General features: G+C 40.0%; 1 protein-coding gene across 2 annotated transcripts; it reads left to right on the top strand.

Moving 5' to 3' along the window:
* The first annotated feature begins 6,383 nt into the window (after positions 1-6,383).
* Positions 6,384-15,997, top strand: BORCS7 (BLOC-1 related complex subunit 7). Of its 2 annotated transcripts, none has more exons than XM_008711375.2 (5): positions 6,384-6,591; positions 13,630-13,692; positions 13,795-13,838; positions 14,808-14,844; positions 15,672-15,997. In XM_008711375.2, exons 1-4 carry the CDS (start codon positions 6,454-6,456, stop codon positions 14,830-14,832), a joined length of 270 nt encoding a protein of 89 aa, XP_008709597.1. In that variant the 5' UTR covers positions 6,384-6,453; the 3' UTR covers positions 14,833-14,844; positions 15,672-15,997. The 2 variants fall into 2 exon arrangements, with proteins under 2 accessions (XP_008709597.1, XP_008709529.1); XM_008711307.2 differs by having other exon boundaries at positions 6,393-6,591; positions 14,808-14,828.
* The last annotated feature ends 6,790 nt before the right edge of the window (positions 15,998-22,787 follow it).

Below are 22,787 nucleotides of genomic sequence, written 5' to 3'. Positions count from 1 at the left end.
TTTAATAATAATGCATCAACATTGGTTCATCAATTGTAACAAATATACCACAGGAAGGCAAAATGTTATTAACAGAGGAAATTTTGAGTAAGGGAGAAAGAAGAGCCTCTTCACAGAAATGACTTTACTCTTTCGCACTCTGTAAAGAGATACAGTCTATTGAGGGTGTGGGGGAATCATATCCTTGGAATAGCCCTGCAGAATATTTAACCTCCTGTCTGGTGTGGCACTAACGAATCTAATTGCAACATATGAAACAGAACTCAGAAGCTACCCAAGAAACATATCCACCTTGGTGGAGCTGAAGTATAGCATCTCTGGGTGTTGTGATAATATAGCAATATTTGTTGCTGTATCTTGCACTTCTTCTTTAGGACTTTAGGAAGGGTACCATTATTGGTATATTGTTTTTCAAATTGACTGTACTAGCGATAGCTTGGGGAAAATAAATTGTAATGTTAGTGTGATGATTGTCTGTAGAAAAGCCTAGACTCAATCAAGTTATTATTACTAGTAACAGAGACATGCTAAGTCATAAATATAGAACCTGACATTAGGGGCACCAGGGTGGCTCAGTCGGTTGGCATCTGCCTTCGGCTCAGTTTGTGATCCTAGGGTCCTGGGACTGAATCCCACAGCAGGCTCCCTGCTCAGCAGGGAGTCTACTTTTCCCTCTCCTACTCCCCCTGCTTGTGTGCTCGCTCTCTCGCTCTGTCAAATATATATATCCTTTTTTAAAAAGGAAAAGAAAAACCACCCTGACATTAGTTTTTTTAAAGTATGAAAACAAGACTATGAAGAGAGTGGCACGTGGAGGGGCTGTGTTCCAAGGGTTTGGGGCGGTAGCTGTCTACTCTACGTGGTTTTCAGCTTCTTCTGAGGTCTTTGAACTACCTGCTTCAAAAGTTATCCAGCGACCTCAATTTAGGGTCTCTATTGCATGTCAACTTTTCAGTTCTATTAAAATGTTGTGTTTTTCCAGAGGACTGGGGAGTGACGAAGACGGAAAGACTTTTGAGTAAAGGCCAAGTCTTGCACAATTTAAATTAATGAATAATTGTTTCAGTTAACTGTGTCACTTTATCACTGGATCAATCAGTTGGAATGTAGAAAACAGAGGGAGAAATTAGGTACAAGATACAAAGTATAATAGAATATTAGCTACTGTACTTGTGACTTTTCAACATGGAAATGCTTCAACTCATTCAGAAAATAAATTGACTCTTACCAGTACATATAGAAGACGTTAATTTACAAAATCCATTTGGAGATGTTCAAAATAGCCTTTAGGCACGGTTTCAGTCCTTTACAACTTTTCAGTTTTTTACAATTCATCACGTTTACAATTTTTTAAATTGAAACTCTATTTTTTTTTAGAACAGTTCAAAGTCGAGGGGAAGGTACAGAGAGTTCCCATATACTCCCTGCCCCCCACCACATAGACTTCCCCACCAAAGTGGTACCTTCATTACAACTGATGAACCTATGCTGACACATCGTTATCACTGCAAATCCACAGTTTACATTAGGGCTCACTCTTGGTGGCGTATACTCCACGGGTTTGGACAAATGTATAATGACATTTATCCATCATTATCATATCATTAGAATAGTTTCACTCCCCTAAAAATCTATGCTCCACCTGTTCATCTCACTCCCCCGACCCCTGGCAACCGCTAATCTTCTTACTGCCTCTATAGTTTTGTTTTGTTTTTTTAAAAGATTTTATTTTTATTTTATTCGACAGAGAGAGAGACAGCCAGCGAGAGAGGGAACACAAGCAGGGGGAGTGGGAGAGGAAGAAGCAGGCTCCCAGCAGAGGAGCCTGATGTGGGGCTCTATCCCAGAACGCAGGGATCACGCCCTGAGCCGAAGACAGACGCTTAACGACTGAGCCACCCAGGAACCCCAGGTAAGATCTTTCAAAGCCAGCATCATCACCAGACAGCACCAGAAAAAAAACCTCAAATGGACACTAGATTAAATTCTCCATGAAGCGCCTCATTCCAGTAGGCACAAACTGGCCATGATATAGAACACTGATTGAAAACTCTTTCTAGGCTAACAGAGGATATGGCCAGTCCATGCCTCATCTGTAACTAAATAATTCTGCAAAAGTTTGTAAAGGTTTGATTCTAACTCTATGACATTCTGGAAAACTCAAAACTATAGAGGCAATGGGGCGCCTGTGTGGCACAGCGGTTAAGCGTCTGCCTTCGGCTCAGGGCGTGATCCCGGCGTTATGGGATCGAGCCCCACATCAGACTCCTCCGCTATGAGCCTGCTTCTTCCTCTCCCACTCCCCCTGCTTGTGTTCCCTCTCTCGCTGGCTGTCTCTCTCTCTGTCAAATAAATAAATAAATAAAATTTTAAAAGAATGAAAGACCTTACCTTTGTAGGTCTTAAAGTCAATCATTCCTCGTGGTTCTTTTCAGAATTTGGTGGGCAGGTTCTGTGTACTTATTTATTTAATTATAAATAAAATTTAAATTACTTTAATTTTTTTTTTAAAGAGAGAGAGAGGGGGCTGGGTGGCTCAGTTGGTTAAAAGTCTGCCTTCGGCTCAGGTCATGATCCCAGGGTCCTGGGATTGAGCCCCCCATCGGGCTTCCTGCGTGGTGGGGAGCGTGCTTCTCCCTCTCCCTCTGCCCTTCTCTCTCTCTCCCCAGCTCGGACTTGCTCTCTCTCTCAAATAGAGTCTTTTAAGAAAAATAGGGAAAGAGCAAGTGAGTGTGAGCCAGGGGCAGGGGGCAGAGAGAAAGGGAGAGAGAGAGAATCTTAAGCAGGCTCCACACACAGCACCGCGCCTGACATGAAACTCGATCCCATTAGCCTGAGATTATGACCTGAACTGCAATCACGAGTCAGATGCTTAACTGACTGAGCCACTAAGGTGCCCCTAGATTTTGTGTATTTATGTTTGAATCCTTTAACCTCTCCATGAATTTGTTATTATTTTTATTGTCTTATATGAGGTTCTTGTATATAAACTTTTAATCACAGCAGCCTGTTTAACATGATTATCTTTAACATATGTTTGCAGGATTATTGCTTCTATAGTGTAATACTGTGACCTTCCACCTTTAGGACCAGCAATTAATTTAGGTAATATCAAGGCATCAAGTAATTCACATTTGTCAAAAACTTTAAAAAAGTTTTCTGATGGCGCCTAGGTGGCTCAGGTGGTTAAGTGTCTGCCTTCGGCTCTGGTCATGATCCCAGGGTCCTGGGATCCCTGCTCAGCAGGGAGCCTGCTTCTCCCTTTCCCTCTGCCTGCCCCTCCCCTTGCTTGTGCTCTCTCTGTCAAATAAATAAATAGAATCTTTTTTAAAAAAGTAAAAAAAGTTTTCTGAGGAAGTTTATTTCTTTAAAAAGATTTTATTTATTTATTTGAGAGAGTGAGAGAGCATGAGCAGGGGGAGGGGCAGAGGGAGAAGCAGACTCCCTGCTGAGCAGGGAGCCCTATGTGGGGCACCATCCCAGGACCCTGGCATCATGACCTGAGCCAAAGGCAGACACTTAACCGACTGAGCCACCCGGGCGCCCTTTCTGAAGAAGTTAAAAAAAAACTTTTATAATAGCATTTTAAAGAAGTTCATTCTTTTAAAGGCATGGCAGCTATTAGGTTACATATCTACCCTTTTATTTGAGTAATTTGATATGCCCTAGAAAGAGCCATAGTTTAACCATTTAGACAATTTGACTTCTGGTAAGGAATTGGATTTTACAAGAGTTACTAGACTACCTGTATCAGACCTGGTGCTGTCATTTTTGTATTTACTAAGGCGTCAATCAACAAATGACATTAGATCAATATTTAGTATTAGCATGTCCTTTTCTGGCCATGGACACTTCTTGAATTATAGAAACACAATCTAGGATCCTCCTTCACTGGGTAAAGATTATAGAGTTTCTGAATTAAGAAAGTTATGCCAGTAGATGATAATATGAGAGAGAGAGAGAGTAACGATAATTCATAATTAGTTAATCAGTTATTGGAAAAAGATTGGGTGGTTTCAGTTAGCAAAAGGGATGTGATAATATCAGCCAGTCTCCAGTCTAATAGACCTCAACCATTAACCCTCAAAGGTCAGCTTAGGTTGGGTTGGAGACTATTGTGCCTGTGATTCCATCCATTCTCTGTAGAATACTCCCTTATACATTCAAAAGAAACAAGATAATCCTGGAAAAAGCAAAATCCCTTGTGACATAGCTTTGTACATAGAGATAAACAACAACAGCAAAAGCAAGGCAGCAGCAGAATTATCATATTAATGGCAAAAATATTTATCAAGCAATATACCACCAAACCAAAGGTCTTATAACCTTATACAAAGAACTAGATCTTATAACCAAATGGTGCATCTCCAGACCCAAAGGTCTAATTACTTAATACAAAGATCCAGGCCTAGTGATCTTATACATGTCGAGTAAGTGCACCTGTTGAACTGAGGGTCCCTGGAATGCTGCCAAGTGAGGGTCTTCAAAATGATCTTGCTGGAACCTCTAGAATTATCCAAAATGATAAGACTATAGCTCAATATATGACATAGAAAGACAAAACTGAATTTGTTTATTATAATAAAGGAGAGCAGGCAGTCTCTCTTAGCAGAGTAGACTGCTGATCATAATAGAGTTTTGGGGAAGCATAGACTTCAGGGATTGATGGATGTAAGAAGGTTGATTTGATCTATAGAAGTGTTATTGGGTGAGACTATTGTTGATTGATTGGCACTCAGGGGTAATTATTGGCATGATTTGTTTCCTGGATGACTTTCAGAAGTGACTCTGATTACTTGATTTGCAAAAGGGATTAACTGAGGTTAGTTGTCATTAACTGATTGAACAGATTTCAAACAAGTTCTGGTGGTATATTAGCCTTCTATTTCTGTATAACAACATTACCACAAACAGTGGCTTAAAACAACACACATTTATTTATTATCTTATAGTTCCTGTGGGTCAGGAATCCAAGTACAGTTTTTCTGGGCCATCTACTTAGGGGCTCACAAGGCTGCTGCAATCGAGGTGTGAACCAGGGCTGGGTTCTCATCTGGAGGCTCAACTGGGTAAGGATCTATTTCTCCACTTTCCAGATTGTTATAGTATTCAGTTCCTTTAGGCTGTTAGATTGAGTGCTTCGTTTTTATTTATTTAATTAATTTATTTATTTATTGCTGGCTTTCAGCTGGAGGCTCATTTCTCAGTGACTAGAAGCAGTTCCTTGCCATGTGGAGTTCTCCAACATGGCTGCTTGCTTCCTCACCACCAGCGAAGGGGAAAGAGACTTCAGCAAGATGGGTCTTATGGTCTTTGTAATCACATAATCATGCACACACAATCATGTATCTCCCATTACCTGTGCATCTTCTATTGGTTAAAAGCAAGACATGGGTCCTGCCCACATGTAAGAGAAGGGGATCACACAAGCACATGAACACCACAAGATGGGGATCATGGGAGCTACCTGTCAGTAGCCAGTCTGTCTACCACAGGGGCTACTTGTTACTATGGCTACATAGCAATCTTCTCCTAAATTTGTGGGTGTGGAGCTACTGGAGTCTCCCACACTGCTATTGGGAACATAAAATGGTAAAAACTTTGGGAAATGGTTTGACAGTTTATTTCAGGTATTAACTCATTTCCAAGGTGATGACCAGTTTGCTTTTAATAGAAAAAAGAGATCATTTACCATAAAAAACTACTAATGATGTTGAGCATTTCCTCCATTTATTAGCTGTTTACAGGGCTCATCACATGGTCTGGGAACTCCTCAGAGACAAGGACTGTACCTTTTCTTTCTCTACCCTCAGCCTAGCACAGTTTGATATTTACTAAATGAAATTTTATTAAAATTGAACTGAATGGTCTTAATTTATTCTCATAACCCTTTGGAGACTTGAACATTGTTACTTCTTACTGATGAATACAAGACGCAAATCTTGAGTAATTTGCAGTCACACAACTAAATGGGAGAAGTAGGAGTATAATCCAGGCCTACTGATTCTAACCCATGGATTTACTGAAATTGTCCTCCGTCCCCTCCAGAGATGTCTGCCTGGGCCCCATCTTCCTCAGGATATCAATGGAATTTATTTTATTTTATTTATTCATTTGAGAGAAAGAACGCGCAATTAGGCAGAGCGGCAGGCAGATGGAGAGAGAGAGGCAAGCTCTCCGCTGAGCAGGGAGCCCCACGTGGGGCTCAATCCCAGGACGCTGAGATCATGACCTGAGCTGAAGGCAGCCGCTTAACCGACTGAGCTATCCAGGCGCCCCTCAACTGAATATTTTAAATTAATTTAAAGTTAGTTAAGGTCAACCTCCGCTGGGCGCATGCGTCCCTTCCTTTTCCCACGGTAGAGAGACACCACCTCGCTTCCTTCCGCCCTGACGCCTTTTGGCCCCAGCGACTCGCCGTTGCCCAGGCTGAGCCGTTCAGTGGTTGAGGTGATGGCGACTGGGACGCCAGATTCGCAAGCGCGATTCGGTCAGTCCGTGAAGGGGCTCCTCACAGAGAAGGTGAACACCTGTGGTACGGACGTGATCGCGCTCACCAAGCAGGTGTTGAAAGGCTCCCGGAGCTCCGAGGTGAGCTGGGAGTGGACTTATGGCCCGATATCCCGGGCCCCGAGTCTTCCATAGCTGTGGGAAGGGGATCGCATTACCTCCTGGGAATTGTAGGCTGTGAACTGCTCTCTGAGGGTTGAGCTCGTTCGCGAAGGGCGCGTGTTGCATTCTGGGATGTGTAGTCTCGGGGGGATTTGCGTTGTAGGGATGGTGGGAATCTGTGCTCTAGAGATTGCCGCAGGACAGCGGATAAGGTAGTGGTCCTAGCCAGTTCGAATTTGTTTCACGGGGTTGTCTCTAAAGAAGATCCCTCCCTTTCTGGCCCCCAAATTCCGCATTGTTTTGCCCTCAACATCCCAGATTCCTTTCACACTTTTGTGCCTCGTCAATGGATTTGTTCTTTTCTGATTTGTCTTTCTGGCCACATCTTGGTTTTCCTGTTTCTTAGATTAGCTTTCTCCTTTGCCCCCATTTCCCCTTCATTCTCTAGCTGGTTCCATGAATGGAGTTATATGATGGCTTTTCACACCAGAAAGTTTTATATATGTACAGCTTGTCTCCAAAATAGTCGTATTTATTGTACTTTTAGATATTCACCCACGAGAAATGAAAATATATGTCCATACAAAGACTTGTACATGTGTATAGCCCCATTATCCGTGATAGCATCAAACTGGAAAAAACCTAAATGTTCGTTTCCAAGTGAATGGACAAACAAAATGGTTCCGATGACTGAGCCATTCCACTCCTAGGTTTTTATCCAAGAGAAGTAGCATGCCTCTCATTTTGTTGCATGAGCCGACGACACACGTAACGTATTACCTAAGAGTTCCTGTTTTGGTTTCTTTAAAGTGGAACAACACCTTGAATACACCTGTGAAACAATCTGAATACAAAGTCTTTTTAGATCTTTGTGAATTTCTTCTGTAGACTTTTATCATTATCTTGCTCATAATTAATAGCAGTGTGACTTAGTTGCTCATCTTCAACAAATAAGTATTGCTTATTTTCAACTTAGTTTTCATAATAATAGCAATTCTTTCTCTCTTTGAACTCGTATTTAATCAGTCTTTATATTGTTTCATTAAATTATGTAATTGCAGTAGCAAGCATAATATGGCCACAAGCTTTTGGACTTGTATATGAATATTCATGGCAGCTTTGTTCATATTAGTTTAGGATCCAGTAGAATTGTCTTTACAGAATCACCTTGCATTGTATGTTTTTAGCTTGTCATGATAGTGACTACAAGAGATAACCGTATGAAGAAGGTGTTTGCATTTACCATAACACTATTGTTGAAGTCACTGATTTGGTGATCCCAAGTATGTTTTGTGTGAGGTCACACATGATATACTGATTTTAGGATTCAGTATTAGAGGAAAGTTTCTCTCTTTTTGAGGAATTGTTACGTTGCCTTTTGCCAAATAAGAATTATGTAAATGAGGGACGCCTGGGTGGCTCAGTCAGTTAACCGTCTGCCTTCCACTCAGGTCATGATCCTGGGGTCCTGGGATCGAGTCCTCTGTCGGACTCCTTGCTCAGGCTGCTCCTCCTGCCTGTGGGTGCACACTCTCTCTGACAAATAAGTAAATAAAATCTTAAAAAAAAAAAAAAAAGAATTACGCAAATGTAAGTGTTTCAGTTTTTGCCTTGGTTGTGCAAAAGTTCTTACATCAGTTTTAGTGGTAGACACAATTACTTCCTTCTCCTTTTAATGACTTTTAGATTCTGTTTCTATTTTTCAGAAAAATGTGTATGTGTGTATATGCACACACATGCATATAATGTGGTATAAATTGCCTTCGGTCTTTTTGGAGGAGAAACAAAGTATAAATATATAAATTTTAAAAAATAGTGTTCATAGTTAACCACCAGTAGGTACTGAACATCCATATTCATTATAATAAACTTACTTTTAATGAGCATCTACTATGCGCTGGACACTGCTGCGTTTTATGTAGCTTAATTTGTTAAATCTTTGCACTCACTAACAGAGGAGCTACCTTTCTTACATAGAGGATACAAAGAGGAATTTAATTTGTCCAAGGTTACAATGTAGCGAGGAAGGGGTAGAACTAGGATTCAAACCTAGGCAGACTGGTTCTAGGCTCATAATCTTGAGCACCACCTCTCATGTGATACTAGCTGGTTTAGTGGCCCCAGAGCCACGGTGTCACCACTGACTGCCCTAATGTCACTTGCTCCTTTCTGTTCCTCCTGTGTGTTTTTCACATGAGATTCTTGCATAGTAGATTGAGATTGGGTGTTCAGTAAATGGTGTGGATTGAGTTAAACTGAAATCATTCCAGCTTTCTGGAAGGGTTGACACATCATCTCTTAGTTCTCTGACTTTTGTCTTTTTATTGGATCTCTTAGATGATACTTATCACATACCACATTGACTTTTTCTGTAGTTACTTATGTGTTTTTGCCATTTCCTTTACTAGATTTTAGATCATTTGGAGTGTCTTATTGGTTTTCTTTCTTTGTCTTTGTTTTTCTGTAGCATATAGCGGTACTATACTTTATTCCTTTTTAAGATTGAATAATATTCCATTGTGTGTGTGTGTGTGTGTGTGTGTGTGTGTATATATATATATCACATTTTGTTTATCCTTTCATTTGGTGATGGAGATTTGTATTGTTTCCACCTTTTAGCTTTGTGAATATGACATTTGTATATAAATACCTATTTGAGACCCTGCTTTCAGTTATTTTGGGTAATTGTTGAATTGCAATTGCAGTTGCTGGGTCATCTTCATACGGTAATTCTGTGTTTAACTTTTTGAGGAACCACTGTACTGTTTAGCACAGTGGGTGTACCATTTTACGTTGCCACCAATGCACCAGCGTCCCAGATACTTCACATCATGGACCACACTTGTCATTTTCCATTTTTAATCATAACCATCCTGGTAGTTATAAACTACCAGTATTCCCCCAGTGGTTTTGATTTGCATTTCCCCAAAGACTAGTGATGTTGAGCATTGTTCTTGTTCTTATTGGCCATTTGTATATCTTTGGTGAAATGTCTATGAAGGTCCATTGTCCATTTCCAAATTAGACTTTTTGTTGTTGAGTTGTAAGAGTTCTTCACATATTCTGAATGTTAATCTCTTATCAGATATTATTTGCACATATTTTCTCCCATTAAATGAGTTTCCCTTTCATTGTCTTGATAGTGTCCTGAGCTCAGTGAGCTGAATCTCCTAGAGAAAAATATGTCCTAAGTGTTTACAGTCTATTTTCACACAACAACTTCTGCTTCTGGTTTTTTGGGGTCTAGTGGCAATTGTCTTCTCCAGGCAGGTACTGCTTCTTTCTATTCCTTAGACTTTCTTCTCCAGCTTTTTTAAAAAAATTATTTATTTGAGGGGGAGAGAGGGAGAAGAAGGTTCCTTGACTGAGCTGAGCAGGGAGCCCGACATGGGGTTTGGTCCCACGACCCCAGGATCACTACCTGAGCCGAAGGCAGACGCTTAACCAGCTGAGCCACCCAGGTACCCCAAACTTTTCTTTTTTTAAAAAAAGATTTTATTTATTTATTTGTCAAAAGAGAGAGAGAACACGCATGAGCAGGGGGAGCTGCAGGCAGAGGGAGAAGCAGGCTCCCTGCTGGGATCATGCCCTGAGCCAAAGGCAGATACTTAACTGACTGAGCCTGAGCCACTCAGGCTTCCTCTTCTCTAGCTTTTTTTTTTTTTTTTTTTTTTAATTTTATTTGTTTATATGACAGAGAGAGAGACAGCCAGCAAGAGAGGGAACACAAGCAGGGGGAGTGGGAGAGGAAGAAGTAGGCTCCCAGCGGAGGAGCCCGATGTGGGGCTCGATCCCATAACGCCAGGATCACGCCCTGAGCCGAAGGCAGACGCTTAACGACTGAGCCACCCAGGCGCCCCTTCTCTAGCTTTTTGATTTGTTATTGGTGTGACCCAAATTGTCCCAGAGTCACAGGGTACCTCCCTGGGGTTGGTCCGGAGGGAAAGGAAGCTCTTGGTCTCATTGTGGACATGGAGCCTGATTTTTAGTTTGAATCCTTCTTAGCCCATAGAACATTGCTTCTCTTCTCAACAGTCTCCATGTGGCTGTTTTGTTTGATTAGCTGACAGTTTCCATGTGTAAAGCTCTCCTTCCATGGCATTCATTTAACAAATATTTATTGTCTGCTATGTGCCATGAACTATTGTGGGTATTAGAGGGCGGTACACAAAACTAGGTCTCTGTACTTAGAAAGCTTCCATTTTAGGGCGCCTGGGTGGCTTAGCCATTAAATGTCTGCCTTTGGCTCAGGTCATGATCCCAGGGTCCTGGGATGGAGCCCCGCATCAGGCTCCCTGCTTGGCGGGAAGCCTGCTTCTCCCTCTCACACTCCCCTTGCTTGTGTTCCCTCTCTTGCTGTCTCTCTCTGTCAAATAAATAAATAAAATCTTAAAAAAAAAAAAGGAAGCTTACATTTTAGTGAAGAGACAAATAAATGAAACAAAAAATCGGGTGGTAGTAAATATCATGAAGAAAAACTAAGCTGGGAGCAGAGAGTGATGAAAGGGTTTTCCTTAAATAGGGTGGTCAGGGAAGGGCCCTCCAGGGAGGGGACATTGGAGCAGACACTTGAATGAAGTGAGGGAGCAGGCCCCACGGACGTCTGGAGGCAGAGTGCTCCAAGAAGAAATGGCAAATGCCGAGGCTGTGAGATGGGAATGTGTGCAGGGTGTGCAAGGAGGTCAGTGTGGCTGGAGGACCAAGTGGGGAAGATGCCAGCCTTGTGCCCACAGCATAATGAATGCATGTGACCCCCCCACGCTCCTCCTGTGCACGCCTCCTCCTCTCTCCTCCACGCCTCCAGTCGAGTTGTGTGCTGAGTAAACGGTCCATTGCGTGTGGGATTTTTTTTTTTTAGGGTCCATTGTTTTTTTATCTTAAACCCGTGTTTATGCTTGCTATTTTAACTACATTATTTAACGCAATAATATGGAAAATGATGAACTAGAATGAAAACAAAAAGAGAGTTGGTACTGCTATGAAAAGGAAGTTGAAAAATCTTGTTGAAGATGAGGAGCTAACAAATAACAACTTAGTAACAGTACCTGTTCAAGACGAGGGGCTAGGATTGCTGTTGAGTTACTTATGAGCAAAGCACTAGTAAAAGCCTAGGGGGAAATACCCAAGATGTTGTTCCACTTTAAAGAAACCCAACCCAGACATCTTAGATGATATGTGATGTGCGTGGTTGGTTTATGCAAGAAAATGATGCAGAATGCCAATGACTACATCTGTCATCAAAGAAAGGGCCTTGGCCCAGCATTGCAACAGCTCCTGCATTCCAGGAATCACGAGTCTCCTTGACTCTATCTTCGAAATGATCACCCACCCCCACCCTGCTTTTTAACGGCCACTCCTGTGGCTCAGGCCTCTTTCATTGCTTGCCTAGACTATGGCAGTGTTCTCCCAGCCAGTCTCTCTGCCTTCAGTCCCTGCTCCAGTCCATTCCACTTGCCGTGCTTCTAAAACAGTAAATCTGATCATGCCCAACCTTTAGGTCTCTGCTTAGAAGTCAGTTCTTTTTGGGAGCCCTCCCTGACCACCCACCCCTGTGTAATGGGTCAGACACCCGACTCCCCGGGCTGCCCGGTCATCTGGTGCTCCCCCATCGGCAGCTACCACAAGGTATTGTAGTGCCTGTGTCCTCTATGTAACATCAGATTGTGAGCCCTGTGAGGACAGGGCCTATGTCTCTTCCTGGCATACCGTCAGCATGTAATAAATATTTGTTGACTGACTGACTGAATGAGGAAGATTCTGTTAGAACCTTTTCTTTCTGCCATCAGTTTATCAGTCCCCATCTCCCATAGGACTTTGGAGTTTGCCACTTAAAGGTGGCCGCAAGGAGGGAACAGGTACTCTGATACATTGTGGCTGTGAATGCGAAATGGTATAACCCCAGTGAGACCCTCTCATCCAGCAATCACAGTCATGAGTCTATGAGTCTATCCCAAAGATACACTAGCATATATAAGGTGTTTTTTGTTGCACTGCTTATACTAGCAAAGACTGCAAATAGCCCCCCAGTCTACAGCAGACGACTGGCTGAATAATCTTACAGGGACATCTGTACAGCCACGTGCTCTGCAGCCATAAAAGAGCAACACGCAGATTCAGTATAAATTACTGCAGATCTATTTCAGCCTATCTTGTCAAGTGGAGAGAGCAGCGTGTGGAAGAGTGCAGGTAGTAGGTTACATTTTAAGTAAGGGGGGCAGATTATATACATTTAAAAAGTATTGAATTGAAAGATTGATTAATTAATTAATTTTTAATTTAATTTTTAATTAAGTGAGCTTCACGCCCAATGTGGGGCTTGAACTCTCTGACCCTGAGATCAAGAGTCACATACTCTATGGCCTGAGCCAGCCAGGTGCCCCTAAAAAAATATTTATGCACACGGGAGAGAGAATGGGGAAGGGAAGGGACTTATTTTACTGTGTCAACGTTAGATGGATGGAAGGTCTTATTTTACTGTTTCAACGTTAGAAGCACATAAAAAGTTTATTAATTTTAAAACTTAAAAATGAAAATAAATAAACGACAGCTACCACAGGGGAGATTATCTGGGGGCTGTAGCAGGGCTGGTATTCCTGGTGAATTTGAGGTCATCGGCTCCCTCTTTGTCAGAATCTCTCGGACTCAAGGGATGGTGGGTAGGACGTACAGTAACTCCCCTTATATGGTTGGACTAGACATCTGCCAGGAGCAGGGTGTGACCGTAGACTGGAAACTTCTGTCGATCTCCTCTTGCCTTCTAACTGCAGTTACGGAGCCCTTGATTTCTCAAACAGTAGCCTTTGGAGCAGATGTTGAGCCCATGCCGGCACCGCCACGGTGACATTGAATTTGGGTTTTCAACATGAACAAATAGAAAATTATCCTCTGTTACATCTGGATCATTTGTAGTTGTGTGGGGGGAGGGGAGGAGAGAGGGCGGTGGTATAACAGCTGCGGAGAGAAGATTACAGGAAGTTTGCAGATTTTGATCATTACCACTTTATTTTTGTCTTCCAGCTGCTAGGTCAGGCAGCTCGAAACATGGTCCTACAGGAAGATGCCATCTTGCACTCAGAAGATGTAAGAAACAATTTCTTTTGTGATTTGGGTTTCAGTTACATAATTTGTGTGGTTACAAGGAAGTGGAATGTTCTCTTTTTGTTTTGTTTTGTTTTAATGCAGAGTTTAAGGAAAATGGCAATAATAACAACACACCTGCAATACCAGTGAGTATGCCTTCTGCGGCGCCAGCTTGCTGCGAAGTCACATTCCGCAGGCTGCCCCCTCCTGCCTTTGTGCTTCAGCACACTTTCCTGTGAGGGCAGGAGTTGGGAGGAAAGGTTGGGTTAGTTGAGAATGCACTCCTTCTGGAAAAGATGGTGGCGACTGCAGAAGAAGCTGGAGTATGGGTGAGATCAAGAGCAGGGACTGCCTTTTGTGAGCCTCTCTGTGTTCATTTGGGGGCTCCTCAGAAGGAGAGATTATAAACCCCAGGAGGGCAGGGCCCGTGCCAGGACCATAGTCGCACAGTGCTCGGCACCCAGTAGACACCTAATCAGTATTTGTTGACGACCTGTGCCCAAGGTCTCTCCTGGGGAGGTCTGCGCTTTCACTAGGGAATCAAGTGTAACTGTGACCTGTATCCTATAGTCCCCCCATTTAACCCAGTCCTAGCTACATAGAAATGATCCAGGAGATTCTGAAATACAGAGAACCCTTCCTTTGTTATAATTTTGGATAAAATTATAATTAGCTTTTCATCGTATTTAATTTTGCTTTATATTTTATATAGTTGATATTACTTATGTACCTATCGGAAATGTATGATTGAGAATTTAACTCTTGATATTTAAACAGCCAAATGTTCATTCTTGGGGTGTGTGCATATCAGGTGTGTGACCATTAGATTCCACATACCTGGACTGAATGTGAGCCATGCATATTGTTTGTGGTACCACCTCTCTCAGTCTGATAGAGTGTCATTACCTCTTCAGGTTTAGAATCTATCTTCTTAGCAACTCTGCACTCAGAGAGTGGACAGAGCTTCAAGAGCACAGTCTTAAGCTAGAATGGACAGAAATACAGAATGTGACATAAGCTGGAAATTTGTTCTGCCTACACATATCTAGCCATAAGTTGCACTAGTTTTCTGAGATTTTTTTATCTTTATTTTCCTCTTTCCCTTTCTGATTTAGGCAAGAAGCTATTCAGAAGAAGTAAGTAACCCTAAAGGTAGGGGAGTCGGGGGGACCAACTGAAGCAGGCTACAGGGAATTGTACTTCTGGGCCTAAGATCAGTGTGAAACTTTAGCTGACATATGCCCTTAAATTGACATACACTCTGGGGTGGCTCATTGGGGGATATAAAGAAAACAGTGCAGTTGACCCTTGAGCAATACAAGTTTGAACTACACAGTTCCACTTATATACAGATTTTTAAAAAATAAATACAGTATATATTGCAAATGTATTTTCTCTTCCTTATGATTTTCTTAATAACACTTTTTCCTCTAGCTTATTCTGAGTGTAGTATATAACACATGTAACATACAAAATATGTGTTAATTGACTGTGTTATCAGTAAGGCTTCTAGAAGTTCAACAGTAGTTAAGTATTGGGGGAGTCAGAGTTATACACAGATTTTGATTGTGTGGGGCGTCATGCCTGTAACCTCCGTGTTGTTCAAGGGTCAACTGTATATTTCAAAGGCATGCAGTAAGTTAATTCACTGCTAATGAAGACTTTCTAAAAATTATAGGGTGTAGGTGCCAATCGTAAGGAATAGAAAACCTTCCGTGTTGGTGATACTCATTAGATAAATGTGCTAAAGTCACTAAGCAGTCTTGTTTTTTTGAATAAATTAAATCTGTCCCTTACAATATTGGTTACACTAATTGGCTTTACAAACCTTTTTTTCATAGTTTAAACTTCTGGAACTGTAGTGGACCAATACAAATTTTGTTAGCTTCAGCAGTGTTTATGCATGAAAGTACAAATTGTACAAAGAGAGGTTGTTATTGCTCATCCTGGATAAACTTTTTCTCTGTTCTAATTTCCAGTGTTGAGCAGTCCTCTGATCTACAGGACCAGTTGAATCATCTGTTGAAATAGAGCAGCTTGTAAGAGGGAAAAGCACTTCTTTGCCTGACACTGAGAAGGAAGTATTTTACTCAACTACTGTCCTATGGGTTGGATTTTCCATTTTCTTTTCCAAAAGTTAAGTTAGAAAAGATTTGTGATGGTGTACAGTTTCTCCTGAAGAGAAGCTAGGTGGTTGGATTTTGGAAGTACTTCTTGAAGCAGACTAACCCATGCTCTTACCGAAGTGTTTAATTGCTCTGTTTAGTTTGATGTTAAAGCAAAATTAAAGAGGTCTTGGTTTTTCCCATAGACCTTTTATATGTCAAAAGCTATATCATCTAAATGTGGTTCTTAAGCAAATGCTGAATAATGTTTTAAATTCAGAAGTATGGCTTCTACTGTGAAAACAGGAATAATACTCTTTTTAAGGACTTTTTTTCTTTTAATCATACATTTAGGAAATTTCATGGTCACAGAATAGTGATACATAATATCTGTTCTTTCCTATTAACTCAGAGGAGATTTTTTTTTATTCATTGTAGCAAATTCCTAAATGAAAATTAGGCAAATGGTATCCTATCTGGCCAGCTGCAACCTCCTGCCTTGACCTGCATTCCTAGTTCCTTTGTTGTGACTCTCGATTAGTTGGCCTTGGATTCACTTTGCCATTTTGCTAGTCGTCAGCAGATTCGCTTGTAGAACATTATTGCCAGATGCAAAGGCAGTCGGACGACCGGGACCGATCGCAGTGTGTGGTTGTGCCGTGGTGAAAACTTGATGTTGTCAGTTGTTTGCCCATGGTCATTTAGTTCGTCTTGCTAAAAGGCATTACCTTTGAATGTCTTTGTTTGAATTTTAAATGGGACTCCATCGTGTTCTAGTTCATTTCTTACTTCACTAAAGAATTAGGAGAAAGCTGACATAAGAAATGGTGTTTTCAGTGAAAGAACAGAAGCAAATCAGAGTCCAACTTAATTCATATTGTATATCATCAAGTCAACTGATCATATTAACATTGTATTTATCCCTCATTATACCTATACAGATTAACTTAAGGTAAAAGAAAAAAGTAGGTATGAAGGAATTCAGTTATGCATTTATTTTATAAACTCTTATTATGATCATTAAATGTAAATGAGCTCAATTCACCTTCAAAAAGAAGGGTCACGAATTGACAGCAAATGTCATGTTAAGAGTAAAACATTTGAAGGGGCGCCTGGGTGGCACAGCGGTTAAGCGTCCGCCTTCGGCTTAGGGCGTGATCCCAGCGTTCTGGGATCGAGCCCCACGTCGGGCTCCTCCGCTATGAGCCTGCTCCTTCCTCTCCCACTCCCCCTGCTTGTGTTCCCTCTCTCGCTGGCTGTCTCTATCCTGTCGAATAAATAAATAAAATCTTTAAAAAAAAAAAAAGAGTAAAACATTTGAAGCATTATCAGAGGACCTTACTACCACTGTGGCTGTTCAGCATTTTGCTGGAGGCCATGTCTAATGCAGAAGTTAAAAATAAGTATAGCTAATGGGGCGCCTGGGTGGCTCAGTCAGTTAAGCGTCTGCCTTCGGCACGGGTCATGATCCCAGGGTCCTGGGATAGAGCCCCGTGTCGGGCTCCCTGCTCAGTGGGGACGCTGCTTCTCCCTCTCTGTCTCTGCCTGCTGCTTCCCTTGCTTGTGCTCTCTTTCTCTCAGATGAATAAATAAATAAATAAATAATCACAGGTTTAAGAAGTGGTTGCAAAGGGAATTATAGTTTTCTGAAAAAAAGTGTAGCTATTAGTAACAAAGAAACAAAATTATTATCATATGGTAGGATTATCTGCTTAGAAAATCTAAGGACTAATTTTTTTAAAAGGGTCATCAATTTAGAAAACAAAACAAAAATTCAATCATCCAAGTATACAAGATGAAAAGAAATACCTAACATGACATTTGCAAAAAATTAAAATAAAGGTATGGTCTAAGTTTTCCTCATCATGCTGGAACAAATATTAAAGTAGCAGTGATTGCTTACATTATACCTGATAAAACAAATTTCACCATCAAAATTTTAATGGTAAATATAAAATTTACATTAAATAATGAAACCTAGTAGTACTAAATTTACTCATTTTAAAGAACATAATGCCAAAATCCATGGAAGAAAAGTAGCCAGAAATGTATGAATAGTCAGAAATGTACACATAATTTGATACTATATCTCTTGTAGAAATCAATGGGTTGGGTAGAAATAAATGGTGATCAAACATATGGAAACAAAAAAGACTTCTTTAATAACATCTGGGTTGTAGAGAATATGTTGAAGGATAATATTTTCAAAATAGTGAAAATTCAAGTTCTATGCAAGAAAACTTATGTGATAATACCTAAGCAGTACTATAAAGAAAAAAAAAATCATACTTTAAATCTCTGTCGGGAAAAGGGTGGAAATGTTTTCTTTTTTAAGGGATTTGTGGTTAGAACTGAGAAACAAACTGAGGGCCTCAGAGGGGAGGGGGGTGGGGGAATGGGATAGACCGGTGATGGGTAGTAAGGAGGGCACGTATTGCATGGTGCACTGGGTGTTATACGCAACTAATGAATCATCAAACCTAACATCAAAAACCAGAGATGTACTGTATGGTGACTAACATAATATAATAAAAAAAATTATTAAAAAAAAGAACTTAGAGAAGAAATCAAAATAGAATAAGAATGATAAAAATTTGAAAAAATACATGATATCATTAATTGGTTCTTACAGATTAAGTTGGTAAAGAATTGGGGCACTTGGCTGGCTCAGTTGGTGAAGCATGTGACTCTTGATCTTGGGGTTGTATGTTCAAGCCCCACACTGGGTGTGGAGATTACTTAAAAATAAAATCTTAAAAAAAAAATTGAATTGGTTAAGTATCACTCAATCTGAAAGTACAAATTAGTAAATTTATAATTGAAATGGAGATATATAAAATAAATCAGATTTTAAAAGCATGATCTGTCAGCTTGATTCTAAAAATTTGATTACTAGTATCAAAATGTCCTGCTCCTTTGAAGATACAGTATTACAAAACTGATATTTAAAAGAGAATATGTCCGGGGGACCTGGCTGGTTCAGTCAGAAGGACATGTGACTCTTGATCTTGGGATTGTGAGTTTGAGCCCCATGTTGGGCCTAGAGCTTACTTAAAAAATTGGAAAAAAAAAAAAAAAGTCATTTGCTCGTGATAGCTTTCCTGAGAATTTTCCAAATTGTCAAAGAACTTCCATATACTTCCAAAGTATAGAAAACAATGATAAGATACCCAGTTCATTTGCTGAAGTAAATATAGCTTTCATCTTTATTTTTATTTATTTATTTTTAAGATTTTATTTTTAAGTAATCACTACACCCGACATGGGGCTTGAACTTATAACCCCAGGGTTAAGAGTCGCATGTTCTACTCACTGGGCCAGCCAGGTGCACCTATGACTTTCATTTTTTTTTAAAAGATTTTATTTATTCATTAGAGAGAGAGAGTACATGCACGTAAGTCAGTTGGGGGAACGGGCAGGGGGAGAAGCAGACTCCCTGCTGAGCAGGGAGCAGGACAAAGGGCTCAATCCCAGGACCCTGAGATCATGACCTGAGCCAAACGCAGATGCTTAGCCAACTGAGCCACCCAGGTGCCCATTTTTAAAATTAAAAAAAATTTTTTTAAAGATTTATTTATCATTTTTAAAAACTAAAAGCAAAATAACATAAGAAAACTTAGGAGATTCTTATTCATTAACATAGATACAAAAATCCTAATAAAAATCTCAGAAAAATTGAATAGAGGAATGTTTTTGAAGAATTGCTAAAATAATTACAGAATTGCAAAGTTGGTGTAAAAGCTGCAAAACACGTTACATTAATAAGAAACATGAAATCATATATCACTGTAATAGATACCAAAAATGCATTTGAAAAAATTAACTTCTTTTTCTAATTAAAACTAAAAAAAAAAAAAAAAAGTAAGAAAAAAATTTTCTTTCTAAAGAGTTCTTTCTAAAGAACCAACATAGAATATTTGGTGAAGAAGAAAGGATCATAGAATCCCAGAATCTTAGCTCTGTATGGGGCCTCAAAAGTGACTGAATTCTGGCCCCATGTTTTACAGATGAGAAAACATAGTGAGGGACATGACATGACTTACCCAAAGTTACTGAGTTTGGTGGTAGGTCTTTTGAGTACTAGTCTAGCTCTCTACCATCTGTTATTTTCCTTATAAATAGAAACATGGGTGCTACTTGTCATTTCTAGTATTTAACACAATACAAAAGAAAGGATCTTGGAAGTAACTGAATCCAGTCTGTCTTACTCCTGCCCCTGCATCTCCAGCAAGTAAACATCCAGCTGGTCATCTGGCTTCTGCTTGAATGGTTCCAATTTGGGGGAATCCTTTACTTAGTGATGCTAGGCATTTTGGAAAGCTCTACTTCTTTAAACATGGCCTGTGTACTGAACCAAAATCTGCCTTTCTGTGCCATTTCGTAATTGTCAGACCAGTAGCTTCCAAGGTGGGATAATGTGAGGTATGCACAAGGCCATCCTTGGAAGTGAGGGAAGAAAATAATGAAAATTTCTGTGTATGTTTACTTAGCTTTTGCTAATATTTAAAATATGACTTGATGTGAGAGCTCTAATTTGGTCTACAAAGCATACTGATCTACACAGCATGCCTGTCATTTAGCAGGGGTGATCTTAAAACACAAAAACACCTGTGGCTGGGGCACTGACCAATCAGAATGAGTGATGGCTACAAGCAATCTGGCCGAGAAATCAGCGCTCTGCCCTAGATACCTGATGGAAAACTGGGAATCACTCAATTAAAGTTGATGGCGGTTTGCTTTATTTGGTTTATGCATGTGTGGTTATGTGGATTTTAGGTTTATCACATGATTCTTGTGAATACCCACAAATTGAAGATAATATATTAAAGCAAGTTTAGTGAACAAGTGAAAAACAGTAAAGCCCTTTCCTTAACTTACATTAATCTGTGCCTTCAAGATAAGGATAGCATTTTAACAATGAATGAGAAAGTGACTGCTTTCTTAAAGGAACTAATTTTATGGAGACAGTATTTTGAAAACTAATATATAAGAGTGTTTTTGCCATTATACAATTGCCAAGAAACTGATAGCTATAGAAACACACATTTTTAAATACTTAATAGTTGGAAACTTCTAAGCTATAAAAATATCCCAACATGGATTGTTTTCATGGATTTAATTTATCAAAAATATTAAAATATAACACCTTCCTATTAATATTTAACGACAATTAATTGACATCAGAGAAGATTATTATTAGCAGACGAGATTGAAAAATGAGTGTAACTTAGTAAATGTCCCATTTAGAGATCCATATGTCCTTACTATCCTAATGAATCGAAATGCTTGCTACAACCACAGAAGTAAATAAGATAGACAAATACAGTGAACCTTTATACAACTTGGGGGTTGGGGTTTTGACACCTGCACAGTTGAAAATCTGTGTATAACTTTTGACTCCCCCAAAACTTAACTACTAATAGCCTACTATTGACTGGAAGCTTTATCAATAACATAAAGAGTCAATTAATAGATATTTGTATGTTTTATTGTTTATATACTGTATTTACAATAAAGTAAGCTAGAGAAAAAACAGTGTTATTAAGATTGCAAGGGGAAGAAAGTATATTTACAGTACTGTACTTACTGAAAAAAATCCACATAGAAGTGGGCTGGGCAGTTCAAACCCATGTTTTTCAATATAAAGGTGGAAGAAAAAAATTTTCTGCAGGATAAAATGACAGTACTTAGGAAACAAGTGAATTGCCTAGAAACTGCTAAAGGTTAAAAATGAGTTTAGTGGAGTTGCTTTCCTAAATACAATTCAGAACACACTGTGAATTGCTTCATGTGTACAGTATGATTCCATGGGATTCTGGATAAGGAGGGAGAATAGGTCTGTGGTGGTTTAGGAGCTCGTGGGCGAGGGCATGGGGACTTACTACAAAGGGGCACAAAGAAACTTCAGCATGAGAGAGTCTTGATTGTCATGTATACATTTGTCGGAATTCACAGAACTGCACACTAGAGAAAGTTGAATTTTCCTGAATGTAAATTATATCTCAATAAACCTGACTTTAAAAATAGATTGAGAATAATCTGTGTAAAAAATGGGCAGAGGATCTGAACAGACATTTCTCCAAAGAAAATATACAGATGGCCAACAGACACAGGGAAAGATGCTCATGGTCACTCATCATCAGGGAAATGCAAATCAAAACCATCGTGAGATACCACCTCACACCAGTCAGAATGGCTAAAATCAAAAGGACAAGAAATGACAAGGTTGGTGAGGACGTAGAGAAAAGGAACCCTCCCACTGTTGGTGGGAATACAAACTGATGCAGCCACTGTGGAAAACAGTATAGCGGTTCCTCAGAAAATTAAACAGAAATACCATGTGATCTAGTAATTCCGTTGCTGGGTATTTACCCCCCAGAAACAAAAACTAATTTGAAAAAGAGACACACACCCCTATGTTTATTGCAACATTAGTTACAGTAGCCAAGATGGAAGCAACCTAGGTGTCCATCAATAGATGAATGGGTAAAGAAGAGGTGGTGTATATGTATGTGTGTATACACACACATACACAACACAAAATAATATACAATTCCATATTTATATAATGGAATATTACACAGCCATAGAAAGAATGAGATCTTGCTATTTAGGACAACATGATGGACTCGGGGTATTATGCCAAGTGAAATAAGTCAGGCAGAGAAAGACAAATACCATATAATTCACTTATGTGTGGAATCTAAAAAAACAGACTAATAATACAAACTGGTGGTTGTAGGGGCAGAGACAGGCAAAGTTGGTGAAGAGGTTGAAGGTACAAACTTAGAGTTTGTACCTTAAAATGAAGTCATGGGCATGAAAAGTACAGTATAGGGAATAAAGTCAACGTAATAAGGTGGCAGATGGCAACTATGCTTGTGGTGAGCATTGTGTAATATCTGGAATTGTGGAATCGCTATGTTGTACACCTGACACTTATGTAACATTGTGTCAACTAGACTTGGATTGAAAAAATACACCGAGAAA

This window comes from Ursus maritimus, unplaced genomic scaffold (genome assembly GCF_017311325.1).
Source record: "Ursus maritimus isolate PB19 unplaced genomic scaffold, ASM1731132v1 scaffold_7, whole genome shotgun sequence".
Classification (NCBI taxonomy): domain Eukaryota; kingdom Metazoa; phylum Chordata; class Mammalia; order Carnivora; family Ursidae; genus Ursus; species Ursus maritimus.
The sequence above is the reverse complement of the archived record's forward strand: the minus strand, read 5'-3'. Positions and strand labels throughout refer to the sequence as shown.